This window comes from Abramis brama, assembly GCF_963993115.1.
Source record: "Abramis brama genome assembly, chromosome: 22".
NCBI classification, from domain to species: domain Eukaryota; kingdom Metazoa; phylum Chordata; class Actinopteri; order Cypriniformes; family Leuciscidae; genus Abramis; species Abramis brama.
This window is the reverse complement of record NC_139984.1, coordinates 32,049,891-32,065,904: the sequence shown is the minus strand read 5'-3', so window position 1 is coordinate 32,065,904 and position 16,014 is coordinate 32,049,891. Positions and strand designations below refer to the sequence as shown.

The 16,014-nt window shown below is 41.2% G+C and overlaps 1 protein-coding gene and 1 pseudogene across 2 annotated transcripts in view; both read left to right on the top strand.

The window, feature by feature from the left end:
• LOC311072998 (E3 ubiquitin-protein ligase TRIM39-like) overlaps positions 1–15,697 on the top strand; it is a 161,064-nt gene extending 145,367 nt beyond the window's left edge. Inside the window, exons 8-9 of the mRNA XM_084098393.1 lie at positions 14,338–14,364; positions 14,477–15,697. Of these exons, the coding sequence (XP_083954519.1) occupies positions 14,338–14,364; positions 14,477–15,024 (575 nt within the window). The 3' untranslated portion in view covers positions 15,025–15,697. The remainder of the gene's footprint in view (positions 1–14,337; positions 14,365–14,476) is intronic.
• Positions 1–16,014, top strand: part of LOC311073183 — a 111,975-nt pseudogene that overhangs the window by 54,540 nt on the left and 41,421 nt on the right. The window lies entirely within an intron of this gene.

The following is a 16,014-nucleotide window of genomic DNA, read 5'->3' as shown; positions in this document are numbered from 1 at the left end:
CCTCTATATGGAACATAACGTTCTTCAACACTTGTGACAGCGGGTTCTGGAACGTGATCTTGACCGTCAACTCTTTACCCACCACAGCGTCCTCTAGAGCAGTGGTTCCCAAACTTTTTGAAAGCATGGCACCCCTTTGTAGCATTTTTTTCCCCACGGCACCCCAACCCAATTAAACTAAACGTACATGTGTACATATACAGTGAGGAAAATAAGTATTTGAACACCCTGCTATTTTGCAAGTTCTCCCACTTGGAAATCATGGAGGGGTCTGAAATTGTCATCGTAGGTGCATGTCCACTGTGAGAGACATAATCAAAAAAAAAAAAAAACAGAAATCACAATATATGATTTTTTAAATATTAATTTGTATGATACAGCTGCAAATAAGTATTTGAACACCTGTCTATCAGCTAGAATTCTAACCCTCAAAGACCTGTTAGTCTGCCTTTAAAATGTCCACCTCCACTCCATTTATTATCCTAAATTAGATGCACCTGTTTGAGGTCGTTAGCTGCATAAAGACACCTGTCCACCCCATACAATCAGTAAGAATCCAACTACTAACATGGCCAAGACCAAAGAGCTGTCCAAAGACACTAGAGACAAAATTGTACACCTCCACAAGGCTGGAAAGGGCTACGGGGAAATTGCCAAGCAGCTTGGTGAAAAAAGGTCCACTGTTGGAGCAATCATTAGAAAATGGAAGAAGCTAAACATGACTGTCAATCTCCCTCGGACTGGGGCTCCATGCAAGATCTCACCTCGTGGGGTCTCAATGATCCTAAGAAAGGTGAGAAATCAGCCCAGAACTACACGGGAGGAGCTGGTCAATGACCTGAAAAGAGCTGGGACCACCGTTTCCAAGGTTACTGTTGGTAATACACTAAGACGTCATGGTTTGAAATCATGCATGGCACGGAAGGTTCCCCTGCTTAAACCAGCACATGTCAAGGCCCGTCTTAAGTTTGCCAAAGACCATTTGGATGATCCAGAGGAGTCATGGGAGAAAGTCATGTGGTCAGATGAGACCAAAATAAAACTTTTTGGTCATAATTCCACTAAACGTGTTTGGAGGAAGAAGAATGATGAGTACCATCCCAAGAACACCATCCCAACTGTGAAGCATGGGGGTGGTAGCAACATGCTTTGGGGGTGTTTTTCTGCACATGGGACAGGGCGACTGCACTGTATTAAGGAGAGGATGACCGGGGCCATGTATTGCGAGATTTTGGGGAACAACCTCCTTCCCTCAGTTAGAGCATTGAAGATGGGTCGAGGCTGGGTCTTCCAACATGACAATGACCCGAAGCACACAGCCAGGATAACCAAGGAGTGGCTCTGTAAGAAGCATATCAAGGTTCTGGCGTGGCCTAGCCAGTCTCCAGACCTAAACCCAATAGAGAATCTTTGGAGGGAGCTCAAACTCCGTGTTTCTCAGCGACAGCCCAGAAACCTGACTGATCTAGAGAAGATCTGTGTGGAGGAGTGGGCCAAAATCCCTCCTGCAGTGTGTGCAAACCTGGTGAAAAACTACAGGAAACGTTTGACCTCTGTAATTGCAAACAAAGGCTACTGTACCAAATATTAACATTGATTTTCTCAGGTGTTCAAATACTTATTTGCAGCTGTATCATACAAATAAATAGTTAAAAAATCATACATTGTGATTTCTGGATTTTTTTTTTTTAGATTATGTCTCTCACAGTGGACATGCACCTACGATGACAATTTCAGACCCCTCCATGATTTCCATGTGGGAGAACTTGCAAAATAGCAGGGTGTTCAAATACTTATTTTCCTCACTGTACATATCTTTAATATTATTATGAAAACAGCATATAAATGATCAAATTGACTTGTTTTATCAAACAACTTGTTGAGAAATATTAAAAAATATATATTTAAATTTTGTGTCATTTAACCACTTTGTACACTCACTGAAGTTAGCTGAGCAGCGTGTGGGACATGCCAAAGTCACATAGGGGAGATCGGGGATGGTTGTAACACTTTTTGCTTCAGCGCATATAACTCGCTTTTTAGCTTGAGTTCTCAAACTTTTATACAAAATACCCACATTTGTTTACTACAAATGGAACCATTTCAACCCTCTAGTCTACAAGAATATCACAGACCTCGTGAATTGATGTCAAATACATGGTGTTCCTTTGTTATCAAATCAAATCAAATCAAATCAAGTATATTTGTATGGCGCTTTTCACAATACAGATTGTATCAAAGCAGCTTCACAGTATTAAATTAAAATAAAATAATACAACAAGGTTTGTTTCTAGTGGAATTTATTGATTGATAGAATAAAATTAAATATCCCCAAAATATCCCCAACTGAGCAAGCCAAAGGCAACAGTGGCAAGGAACCAAAAAAACTCCATCAAGTGACCTAATGGTGTCCTAAAACTCCATCAGGTGACCTAATGGAGAAAAAAAAAAACCTTGGGAGAACCCAGGCTCAGTCGGGGGCCAGTTCTCCTCTGGCATTTATGAACTAGAGGCCGGATTGTAGTTTGAACTGTAAGATTAACAATATTATATGAATGCCTGGCCGAAAAGATGCGTCTTTTATCTAGTTTTAAACTGGGAGAGCGAGTCTGAGCAACAAACAGTATCAGGAAGGCTATTCCAGAGTTTTGGAGCCAAATGTGAAAATGCTCTCCCTCCTTTGGTTGATCTGGATATCCTAGGTATGACCAAAAGCCTCGAATTTATTGATCTTAAAGAGCGCGATGGATTATAGGGCGATAGAAGATCCGTTAAATAGACTGGAGCTAAGCCGTTTAGGGCTTTATAAGTCAGTAGCAATACCTTATAATTAATACGGAACTTTATAGGTAGCCAATGTAGTGATGATAAAATCGGTGTTATATGATCATATTTTCTTGATCTAGTAAGAACTCTAGCAGCGGCATTTTGGACTAACTGTAGCTTGTTTATTGAGGATGCAGGACAACCAGCTAATAAAGCATTACAGTAATCTAGTCTCGAGGTCATGAATGCATGAACTAACTTTTCTGCATCAGAAACTGATAGCATATTACGTAGCTTAGCAATGTTTCTAAGGTGGAAAAAGGCTGTTTTTGTAACATACGAAATATGATTTTCAAAAGACAGGTTACAGTCGAGTATAACACCCAGGTCTTTTACTGTAGAGGATAAAGTAACAGGACATCCTACGATGTCAAAGTTGTATTGTGAGAGGTTCTGTGGGCGGTTTTTTGAACCGATAAGTATTACCTCTGTCTTGTCTGGATTTAATAAAAGAAAATTACGCGTCATCCAATCTTTTATATCTTTAACACACTCTGTCAATTTGGATAATTTAGCGTTTTCATCATCATCTTTATTTATTTGAGCATCTGAGTTCCACAAGGTTCTACACAATAACAAGGTTCAGCACAATAGGCAGAACAAAAGAAAGATACATACGCAAATTAATAAGTAAGTAAATAAATAAAAAAATAAAAAAAGATAAAGAAAAAAAAAATAGAAAATGTGGATATGATGCTCAAAAGGAGTAGGCAGAAGCTTAAGCTTATTGAAGCCTACCCCCTTTTATATATTTAAACAATAGATACATTTACTATAATCCAGAAGACAATTGACACATAATTATGTTGTCCTATTATAGTAACTATACAATCAACAATATAAACTCACAACCATACTGCTGAATGCAAGACAAGTGAAGAAGACTCCTCAATAAGTACAAAAAAAACCATCATTGCAAGTAACAACTGATCACGTCTTTTAATTTTATTTTTTATTCCTTGCTGTTATTAATTCAACACATTTAATGGCCACAATTATTTATAATTATAAATAGTTTAATTATATTATCTTTATTATCTTATATTATCTTTTTAGTTTGCCGGTCATGAGAAGAAAGAAAAAAGAAAACACAAATAGATTGCTCACAACTAATTCCATTTCCACACTTAAGAACATTCTTCCATCCTGTACTTAGATAGTATGACTTGTTTATACTTTGATTTGAATTGATAAATGAATAGGCACTGCTTGAGTTGGGCTCTCAGGTTGTTCCAGAGTCTGACACCACACACAGACACACACATACTTTTCCTCGTAGTTCTAAAAGCCGGTACTTTAAGTTGGCCATAACCTCTCAAATTATAACCGCTATCTCTTTTTACAAATAATTTTTGAATATTAGCAGGTAGCAGGACCCAATTTGCTTTATACACTAATTGTGCAGTATAAAAATCAATTAAGTCCATAAATTTAAGCATGTTACTTTGTAAAAACAGTATATTTGTATGTTCGAGTTATGATCGATTTTTCTCCATTTAAATAGACAAAATGGCAGCTGTCAGATAAATATGATCTAAACCAGCTTAATGCTTGTCCTTGAACACCAGTATAATTTTGTAGTCGATCTAAGAGTATTGTGTGATCTATAGTATCGAATGCAGCACTAAGATCAAGTAAAACTAGTATTGAGATACAGCCTTGGTCAGAAGCTAAAAGTTAATCATTTGTGATTTTAACGAGCGCAGTTTCAGTGCTATGATGCGGCCTGAATCCTGACTGAAACTTTTCATAGATGTCATTTTCTTGCAAGAAAGAGCCCAGTTGAGTGGACACAACTTTTACTAGTATTTTAGACATAAATGGAAGATTTGAAATGGGTCTATAATTTGCTAGATTATTATGATCTAATTGTGGTTTCTTAATGAGAGGTTTTATAACTGCCAGTTTAAATGTTCTTGGAACATGACCTAAAGATAAAGATGAGTTAATAATATTGAGGAGAGGCTCTTCCACTACAGGTAACACTTCTTTCAGTAGTTTAGTTGGTATAGGATCTAATAAACATGTTGTTGTTTTAGATGAAGTGATAAGTTTATTTAACTCTTTTTGTTCTTTAGTTGTAAAGCACTGTAATTGTTCTTGCGGGGTGATAATTGAGGCTGAATTATAAGGCGCGATTGAGGATTGAACGTTTACAATTGTGGTTCTGATGTTTTCTATTTTCTCAGTGAAGAAGTTAATGAAATCATTACTACTAAACTGTAACGGGATATTTTGTTTGGGTGACGTCTGTTTATTTGTTAGTCTAGCCACGGTGTTAAATAAAAACCTAGGATTGTTTTGGTTATTTTCTATTAGTTTGCGGAGGTGCTCAGCCCTGGCCGCTTTTAGGGCCTTTTTATAACGTGACATACTGTCTTTCCACGCGATTCTAAAGACCTCTAAATTAGTTTGTTTCCATTTACGCTCTAAATTACGGGTTTCTCTCTTTAGAACATGCGTAGTATTATTGTACCATGGTGCTTTAATTTTCTCTCTGACCTTTTTTAATTTAATGGGTGCAACAACATCCAATGTTCTAGAGAGAATGGTGCTCATAGTGCTAGTTAGTTCTTCTAGTTCATCTGTTTGTTTGGGTTCAGGCAGCAGCTGACAGTAGTGTTACAACCTACTCCACTACTGAGGAAGGTAACACATGCTGGGGTAAGTTGTAACAACAGACAAAAGTAAAAATGGATACCATACATGGGCGTCGGAACCATTGTATATGGGTGGGACAAGACCCACCCACTTTTTAAGACCAATGATATTGGACCCACTCACTTTTACATTCAGCGCATTTGTCTGTTCGCTTTTCAGAGCGTCGTCAGTGAAATCCATTCCACTTGAGGAATGCCCTAATGAATTAAACTCCATTTCCGCTGAATCGCTACATTATATTTCTCAATGAGCCGCAACTGACGAAAAGTCAAATATTGTGTTGCAAACATCAATAACAGCTTTAAGTTGTCAATGCTGGCAAATGACTATGGTATCAGCAGGTTAATCCACAGATAGCTGTGCATTTAATGCACGATGTGGAGGCGAGTTTAGTTTACTTATTAAAAGGCATCAGAATACATGAAATGGCATTAGTAACATTTTTCTTGGGGAGGACCCACCCACTTTTTTTTGCTTCCGACGCCCATGATACCATACCATATGATATTGTCTCTCTCTCTCTTAATAACAGACTATGTCTGTTTGACTCGTGCGTGTGTGTGTGTGTTTAAATTTGTCTACTAGAACAAACTTAGGTAACACTTTACTTGAAGGGGTGTGCATAAGACTGACATGACACCTTCATAATCATGACATGACACATGACATGAATATGAAGGAGGTTTTATGCATGTTTATGACAACTGTCATTAAGTGTCATTCGCTCAATTATGACATTTTTAATGCAAATATGACATTGTTTGAGATGTCTTTGTTATGACACCTAGACATAAACCAATACATCATAACCTGTCAGTGTCTTGGTAATGACAACTTGACATTACTAAGACAACACAACTTGTCATAAATATGTCATAAACATGACATAGCAGATTAATTATCAAACTTAAGAAACCACTTAGCTTTATGGGTTAACATTACATTAAACTGTCAGGTGGTTGGTTTTGACATTGGCTGTCATGAGGCCATTATAACATTTTAATGACAAATTAAATGTGTACCACTGTAGTTGAGGTCAAGAAAAAAATTCATGACACAATTATAATGGCCTCATGACAGCCAATGTCAAAACCAACCACCTGAGCGTAACAGCCCTCTCTCCGATGCAGCGATCGACATCTGATCCTCGGCTGGAGCCCCGAATGAAATGCTAGGTCCATCATGAGAAGGACCAGCAATCCCATGCAAGACAGAGAATGTGGCCATCAAAACTGACAGCACACGGCGCGTTGAACGCTCAAGCGCTAATGAGAAAGGCAAGATGAACAATGTGCTGTGTTTGTCACAGTGTTGGTTTATGTTTCCTGGTGTCCACTAGAGGTCCTCTTCCCCCACGGTGTCATTCACATTAGGAACTGCATTCCCGAAAATCCTTGTCTGTACCAATCACTGTTCATTGCACTCAGCCGTTCCACGTCATCATTGTTCCCAGCTGTTCCCTGTTTCATTGTTAGTTCTGTGTGTGTATATATACCCTGGTTGTTTCAGTGTTTGTCACGGAGTCCTTGTCTTATATCACACCACTTCTGAGTACTGCCTTCTTGCCTGTCTTGTATTGTTCTTGTTTTGGATTGCTTCTCTGGTTTTGACCCCTGCATGGACTGTTTGTGAGTACGGATTCCCCAATAAATAATACTGCTTTTGGATCTAACCCCTGTTTCCGGTGTGTGGATCGTGACAGAAGGACTCCGTCAAAGTATAGATCCAGCAGTATGGGGTTTCGTATCCTTCCCCCCAAGTCGGAGAATGAGAGGAGGGGAAGGGTCCAAAACTTAATGGACCTACGCCAGCAGGGCCAGCCGGTGGGATGTCTGGCCCAAATGTTTTGGACCCTCTCTAGAGGGTTGGGGTACAACGACACGGCATTAAAGGAATTCTTCAATGTCTGTCTGGATGACCCATTGCCTGGGTGGGAGATAAAGGGGCTGGAGATCCTGGATTTTGGGGGATTTACCAGCTACCTTCAGCATCGGAGCCAGTGGGATACTCCAGTCCCGCCTCCGGTGGTCCCAGTTCCGGTGGTCCCGAGTCCGGTGGTCCCGAGTCCAGTGGTTCCAGTTCCGGTGGTCCCGAAACGGAGGAGGAGAAGGAAGACTCCCTCCGTGACTGTCCCGGTGGTCCCAGTTCCGGTGGTCCCGAGTCCGGTGGTCCCGAGTCCGGTGGTCCCAGTTCCGGTGGTCCCAGTTCCGGTGGTCCTGAGTCCGGTGGTCCCGAGTCCGGTGGTCCCAGTGCCGGTGGTCCCAGTGCCGGTGGTCTCGAGTCCGGTGGTCCGGAGACGGAGGAGGAGGAGAAACCCCTCCACAACGACTTGTCCGGTGGCTCCTAACCCAGAGACCATCCCGGAGGTGACTGCCATCCCTGACGCGTCGCTCAGGCGACTTGCTCTGCTCGCGCCGCCCAGGCGTCCTGCTCTGCCCGCGCCGCCCGAGCTGCTCGCCCTGCTGGCCCCGCCTGAGCTGCTCGCCCTGCCGGCGCCGCCCAGGCGTCCTGCTCTGCCGGCCCCGCCCGAGCTGCTCGCTACGTCTGCTGATCCAGTGACTGTTCATGTCACGTCTGCCGATCCAGTGACTGTTCACGTCACGTCTGCCGATCCAGTGACTGTTCACGTCACGTCTGCCGATCCTGTGTCTCCGGACAAGATGGCCACCGCCGAGCCGGTGTCTGTTCCGCCCTGGCCGCCCGAGGGAAAGTCTCCGCCCTGGCCGCCCGAGGGAAAGTCTCCGCCCGCACAGCCTGCTCCACCCTGGCCACCCGATGGATTGTCGTCTTCGCCCTGGCCGCCCGAGGGGAGGTCTCCGCCTTGGCCGCCCGATGGACTGTCTGTTTTGCCCTGGCTGCTGGCTAAGCTGTTTCCCCCTGTTTCTGTTCCCCTCCATGGACCTGGCCCCCCATCCCGCCCCCTGATCCTCCACCATTCCACCTCCCGCCTGGACTCTTGTTTTGTTTGTTTCTATGTCTTGGAGCGTCTGGTAGCCGCTCTGTAGAGGGGGGGTTATGTCACAGTGTTGGTTTATGTTTCCTGGTGTCCAGTAGAGGTCCTCTTCCCCCACGGTGTCATTCACATTAGGAACTGCATTCCCCACAATCCTTGTCTGTACCAATCACTGTTCATTGCACTCAGCTGTTCCACATCATCATTGTTCCCAGCTGTTCCCTGTTTCATTGTTAGTTCTGTGTGTGTATATATACCCTGGTTGTTTCAGTGTTTGTCACGGAGTCCTTGTCTTATATCACACCACTTCTGAGTACTGCCTTCTTGCCTGTCTTGTATTGTTCTTGTTTTGGATTGCTTCTCTGGTTTTGACCCCTGCATGGACTGTTTGTGAGTACGGATTCCCCAATAAATAATACTGCTTTTGGATCTAACCCCTGTTTCCGGTGTGTGGATCGTGACAGAGTTACCGGGCGGGAAGGCCCTCACTGTGATCCTCAGGTCACCCTGGCTATTCGCCGAAATAGCCCTTCTCTGGAGCAGCAGAAGAGGAACTAGATCGGGGCATACAGTGGGTATAGAAAAGAATCACCCCCCTTTAAAATAATCACATTTTGTTGCTTTGCATGAACAAAGGGGGGTGATTCTTTTTCCAACTCAGTGAATCTGTTTTTTAATGTGTACATTTTTTTTTTCTGAAAAGTTGGAAAGGCAAATATGAAAATAAATAAATAAAAGGCAGATAAAAATTTCGTCGGTCTAACCCGACGTGACGTGGGGAGTGACTGACTGAAAGGGAACACAGAAGATGTCACTGTGAAACACGTTTAGCGTGTCGTTTCTATCAAGCTGCAATTGTATAAACTGTGATACATAAATGTGATAAAATGAGAATATGAACTTGATATTCTAAAACTTTCTTACACTTTTACAATCTCAGCAGAACTGTTCCATATTCATGATTATGGGCGGAGCTATAGCATCACTGCAAGTGTGTAAAGACTTAAGAGAAAGTGAAGCTAAACATATGAACACGAGGCTTCATCAAACAGCATTTCATTTCAGAAACTCTGAAATCAACGACCAGATCTGATATTCACTCACAGGTAAGTGATGGAAATGTAAGAGCTAGTTCAGTAGATTCATCAGATTGTTGGTAAAAGTACTGTATGTCTTTTTTTGTGGCTGTAAATCAGAGTTTGATTATTTGTGGTCATGTCACACTTAAGTGACTTTAGAAACAGGAAGTACTTGAATTGGTGGCAGAATAAAAAAAGATGACTTCTCTAGTAAAAGTCACATGTCTATTAACCCTCTACAGCACAGCGTTGAAAATTTTCTTAAGCCCTATGTTCAGTACTGTATGTTTCTATAAAAGATTGCAACCAATTAGAATGATCAAAAAATAATCAAAGAACAGTGTAATAAGGTGTGGGCACCTTAGTCGACACCTGAGTCGAGCAGCATTTAAAAGCAGGATTTCCTTTCTGACACAGTCACAGGAGCACATGGTGAGAGAAGAAAGTAAGTTTATTTGCTTTAGTAATCTTATTTAAAATGACATGAACTGTACATAAAAACGTGTGTGTGTGTGTGTGTGTGTGTGAATGAAGGTGTAGAGAAGGTTTTATGAAGTTTATTTTTATTTTATTTTGCATGTTCAGAAATTTAGTTTTGCCTTTTGTTGCCTCAGGGCAACGTTGTGTGTTAAGGTGTACTTTTCAAGGATGTCTTTGCTAACAATGTGTTTGGACGTTATCACATATTATCATGTATTAGTGCACAATATAAGCTCTAAATATAGTTAGTAGATTTCTTGAGATTTTTTAAAAAGATTTGTGATTTTGTATTGCTCTCTGACCATTTTCTTGTAATATGTCAATTAATCATTAGGCAACGAAAAAATATTTGATCAATAAAATGTTCCTAAATGAACCAAGAAATGATGTGAAACACATATTTATCATGTACCATCAAAATGTGTGCAGTAGAGGGTTGAACAAAACTGACACGTGGTGTTTACAGATGTTTATTTAGTGGGTTATTTGTTTGAAAAAACCCTTTCTGTGTTGTCTTTTACTTTTATACACATACCTTTTCATGATTGTATAATATGGTGTTGTAAAAAGCAGTTACATTTGCTGTACTGTGGTTCCCAGTGACACATTTAGTTCCTGTATTTAGATTCTTCTTCTGCAGACGAATAGATCTAACTACAGCACATGGTCTCAGACTGGCAGTAAGAGGCGGAGCTTATAGACTCAGTGAGGTTAGAGTTAGAGGTTGAGGAACTTCCTGTCAGAAACTGCTGTCTTATGGCGCTTTTCCACTACACAGTACCAGCTCGCCTCGGCTCGACTCGACTCGGCTCTGTTTGGTTTTCCACTGTGTAAAAGTTGTACCTGTACCTGCTTCCAGGTACTTTTTTTCGTACCACCTCCGGCGAGGTTCTAAGCGAGCTGAGGCGAGCTGAGGCGATACTAAAATGTGACGTGAAAACACGACAGATTGCTGATTGGTCAGAGAGAATCGTCACTATTCACTGCGTCATCATTGCACGCGCCAGACGGAGTATCCTGAATAAAAAAACAGCAAAAACAAAAATAAAAACATCCAAAAACAGCATACACTCGATTTCCTCCATTGTCCTGTGTGTGTGTCTCGCGTAAAAGATTAAGTCACGGCAGTTTCCTGCGGCGTCGCTATGACGACCAGGTACTATTGTGGAGGTACTATCTGCAATGGAAAACGGAGCGAACAGCGAGCCAAGCCGAGTCGAGTCGAGTTGAGCTGGTACTGGTAATGGAAAAGCGCCATTATATACGCCAGTTTGTGGCATGTATGGCTGCTTTGACTGCTTGAAGTTATAATCATTTTTATCCATGCAACATACATTTTAGAACACAAACTAAATTACTCAGTGAACATTACTTGTATTTTGAAAGTTGCTCTCTTCAGCAATGCAGATGATATATCATTACTTCGTCATAACTTATCTTTTCAGCCATGGCATTCTCCAGTGGTCCAGCACTAAATGAGGAGCTCCAGTGCTCCATCTGTCTGAAAGTGTTCACTGATCCAGTCACCACTCCATGTGGACACAACTTCTGCAGAACCTGCCTGAGCGAGTGCTGGACGGACACACAGACCTGCTTCTGTCCACTCTGTGAAGAAACATTCAGCAAAAGACCTGAGCTCAAGATTAATACAACACTCAGAGAGGTTGTGCAACACTTTAAGGAGAAGCTCAATCCAGGAGAATCTGAGGTGTTCTGTGACTTCTGTGATGGAAGAAAGCAGAAAGCTGTGAAAACCTGCCTGACGTGTCAAAGCTCTTACTGTGAGACTCATCTGGAGCCTCATCTCAGAGTCCCACGTCTGAAGAAACACACACTAATCAATCCTGTGGAAAAACTGGAGGATTATATATGATTATATTACATCGCAACGAGTAATCGCAATGTCCAAGTAATCGCACTTCAACCCATTTGGCTTAAAACGATTTTGAAATCGCAAATGCTGTGATTATTTATTATGCGTAGCTTGTCATTGATGATCGGCTCTGTAAACGCGGCTCACTCTGAAAGCACTGCGAGTTTGAGTCGCTTATAACGTGCATTTGAAAAAGCAACACGCGTCAAACATCTTTCCAAACATGAGAAGCATTTATTAACAATATTTAATAACATGCTTTAACTCCAAACTCACTCCATAACGACAGCTGAGCTCATCAGAAGGATGATGTGTTTATTAGTCATGTTTAATCAATCAAAGCGATCTTCGATCTTCTGTTTATTCAGCGACAGCGATGATGCCCATAGGGATTTCCTGGAATGATGTGTTATAGTACTTCTGCGGCGGGCCATATTTGGCGTGTGTGTGTGAGTCGCCCTCTGGTGTTCAGATGGATATGTGGTGTGTGTCTGTGTGTGTGTGTGTGTGTGTGTGTGAGACGCCCTCTGGTGTTCAGATGGAGCATTTACTACCGATCAGCCGTGTTGCACTTACAAACTGACAAACATGAAATAATCGCAGCATTTGCCAAATCGCGTGTGGTTTCAATGCAATAAAATTAAACACTAAATTCACCTTACAGCGCATGCGTAAACCCTCATAAAAGCTCACTGAGATGAAACAGACTGACATAATCAAGTTATCACTCAATTCTTCTGTCAGGATTATTTTATTTAGCTAAATATCTCAGCATTCACTGATGTGTCCAGGTCGCACTCACTCACCATTATATGTTTGGTCTAAAATGCGACCACTCTCATGTTTTGCAGCAGAACAGCAAATAAGAGTTAATTTTCTGTCATCTTTACAGGACTGTGACATAAAAATTGTGCAAAAAAGCCATATTTTAGCTTTTATTTATGTGAAAGTGAATAGCACATAACAGGTACAATACCGGTATAAACATTAATATATGGGTTCATTATGCGTCACATTGTAACAAGCAGAATTAGGTACTGCTCCTTTAAGGTGGAACACACTCTCTTATGCCGAGTTCACATTGAATGATTTTAGGCCCGATTTTCGCTCGTCGACAGGTTTTGTGAGATTGCCGACAAATGGGCGAAATCACAGGCAAATCAGTGCTCGTTCACGTGAGTTACAATCATACAGTGTGAATTATCAAAGATGCGATTGTCACGGTGTCAGGTTTGTGTTCTCCAGGTGTCCACTAGATGTCCTCCTTCCCCACGGTGTTAGTCACATTTTGAAACTACATTCCCCACGATCCTTGTCTCATCATTGCACTCAGCTGTTCTTTATCACTAATCATTGCACTCAGTCAATTCCCCATTAGCATTGTCATTTCCCTGTGTATATAACCCTGTCTGTTTTAGTATGTGTTACGGAGTCCTTGTTTGTTCACACCACTTCAGTTCTCTGTTTTCCCAGTTTGTTTTCTGTTCTTGGATTGATATTTGGATTTTGACCTTTTTGCATGGAAGACTACGATTTGGATTACCCTAAATAAAAGAACTTGCACTGCGTTTGGATCTTGCCTGTTTCCTTGTGTGGATCGTGACAGCGATCTGAGAGAATCGCCGATGAGTCGCAGACGCTTGTGAGATATTTGACATGATAAATATCTTCAAAATCCTGCTGTGTGAATGTGTTCTGACTGAAAACTACGTCGACGAAGACCTACAGCCAATGAGAGAACAAGATACAGGGCAGCGGGGAGTTCGGGAGGAGTTACAGACCACAATATCAGTATTTTTTATTGATATTTACAATTATATCAAACAGAAATAAAGCACAAACATTTACTTGACCAGCAGCAATAGCAGCACATTGTAAAATGATTTATTTACCCCCAACTCTCTTTGCAGAAACACAATCCTTGCTCCCCTCGTCTCCCCAACCATTCCCTCCTGCATAATATATATATATTTTTTTTTTACTGCAAATAAGCTCGTAATCTTCGTAAATCGTAAATCTTCTTGCAGGCTATAATTTTTACTTCTCACTCCTCGCGCATGTTTGGTTGTGAAACGTAGTTTGTGGATTCTGTCGCCAATCCATCGTGCAACAGCAGCAACTCAGTGTCACCCCAGATAGTAATGCAGTGTGAAAAGAACAGTGACCCGACTACTTTGAAAATTGTTCAGTGTGAACTCGGCATTACTCCCTCACTGATGAGTATGTCAGTCGGTATGAGGAGCGCGAGCTGTGAACATCGCATGTATGCATGTAAAGCCTGTTTTATAATTCTGTTGCTCTTATCCTGTTTTATTTCTATTCAGTAACGCAGTTGTTAGTGGAGTGTTTTACAAACTGATGGACGATCAACATTTCCATGATGCTGCCAGTAGAGAGAAACTCACTGTTAACCTGAAATTACTGCTATGAATAATTCATCATTATATTGTCATCTGTGTCCACAGGGTTGAAGTTTGTGCAGAAGTTTGCAGGTACAGTGTGACTGACACCATTTTCTTCAATACACTCACAATACTTTTGTTTATAATGTACGCATGAAAATGTTTGTTCTGAAGTTGTTTGATAATGTCTGATCTCTCACAGTGGATGTGACTCTGGATCCTGATACAGCGAATCCATATCTCATCCTGTCTGATGATGGAAAACAAGTCAGTCATGGAGACATTTGGCAGAACGTCCCAAAAAACCCAAAGAGATTTAATTTCTGTTTCAGTATTCTGGCAAAGCAGGGATTCAGTTCAGGGAGATTTTACTACGAGGTGCAGGTGAAGGGAAAGACTCAGTGGACATTAGGAGTGGCCAGAGAATCCATTAACAGGAAGGGGAGGATCAGACTGAGTCCTAAGAATGGATTCTGGACTGTGATTCTGAGGAATGAAAATGAATATGAAGCTTGTGAACATCCACCTGTCTCTTTATCTCTGAGAGTGAAACCTGAGAAGGTTGGTGTGTTTGTGGATTATGAGGAGGGTCTGGTCTCTTTTTATGACGTGGAGTCCAGATCTCATATCTACTCTTTCACTGGTCAGACTTTCACTGAGAAACTCTATCCATATTTCAACCCATTCACCAATGAAAAAGGTAAAAACTCAAGCCCACTGATCAACACTCTGATGAAACGAACAAAATAACTTAAAATCTCAAAAGATTAACTGTGGATGTGCTGTTTACACATGAGCAGAAATACCATAGTGTAAGGACTGATTTTCCTGTTAAAATAAAACTCACCCTGCAATAAAGCCATAAAATGCTCCCTGGACAGCAGATAGCAAAGACAGAGCACAGAACCTTGTTCTGCCCAAACTTATCTCCTTGTCTCCTTGTTTGACTTCAACTCATCCCCCCTCTCCCTCCTCAAGTCACTGAAAGTTCATTAAGAATGTCTATATATCACATATGGTGTATCTTGTGAATATATTGTTTTTCCTTTTCATGTTTGGTATCATTTTAAGTGTCTCAGTGCGATTGGTAAAATGGTCTTAATTTCATTGCAGTCATTGGTTTAATGAGAAAGATTGAGAACTTAGGATAATCCTGTTTCTTCTCTCTGGGTGATCTCTCTTTATAATATCTCAAGAAACCAGGTGCTACGCCCCTGGGGTACATGGATTGGCCCAAACAACTCTAAACAACATTTGTATAACCCCTGTTGTTCTGGTCTGGTTATTTAAGGTGAGGGGACAGAGCAATCTTTGGGACTCTTTACCAGGATCATCCCCCACAGTGATGTTTCAGTGTTTTCCTGTTGGAGAGCCCTGACACATTACTGTGTGTCTCTGTCAGGAAAACATTACTTACTTTTAGAGTCATCTTTGAGTGAATTGTCATGTATTTTTCTAAATTGGCTTTCAATCATTTACTTAATTGGCATGATACATTTTTACCTGACAAATAAATGTTACATCTTGATTTATTCTGAAGTTTCAGAAATCATTCATTTTAGCAGATTAATGTGTAGTCTGGTGTTTCCGCAAATCTTTGTCCAGGATAGATCAAACTGAAGGCACTTTGAATGGAGCATGGAGCACATCTTAGGAAGACCTTCTGATTTCTGACTATCTCCTGACTTAGCATGTTGTACGCTGCAAATATTATAAAAAATTACACCTATGGGTCAGCAG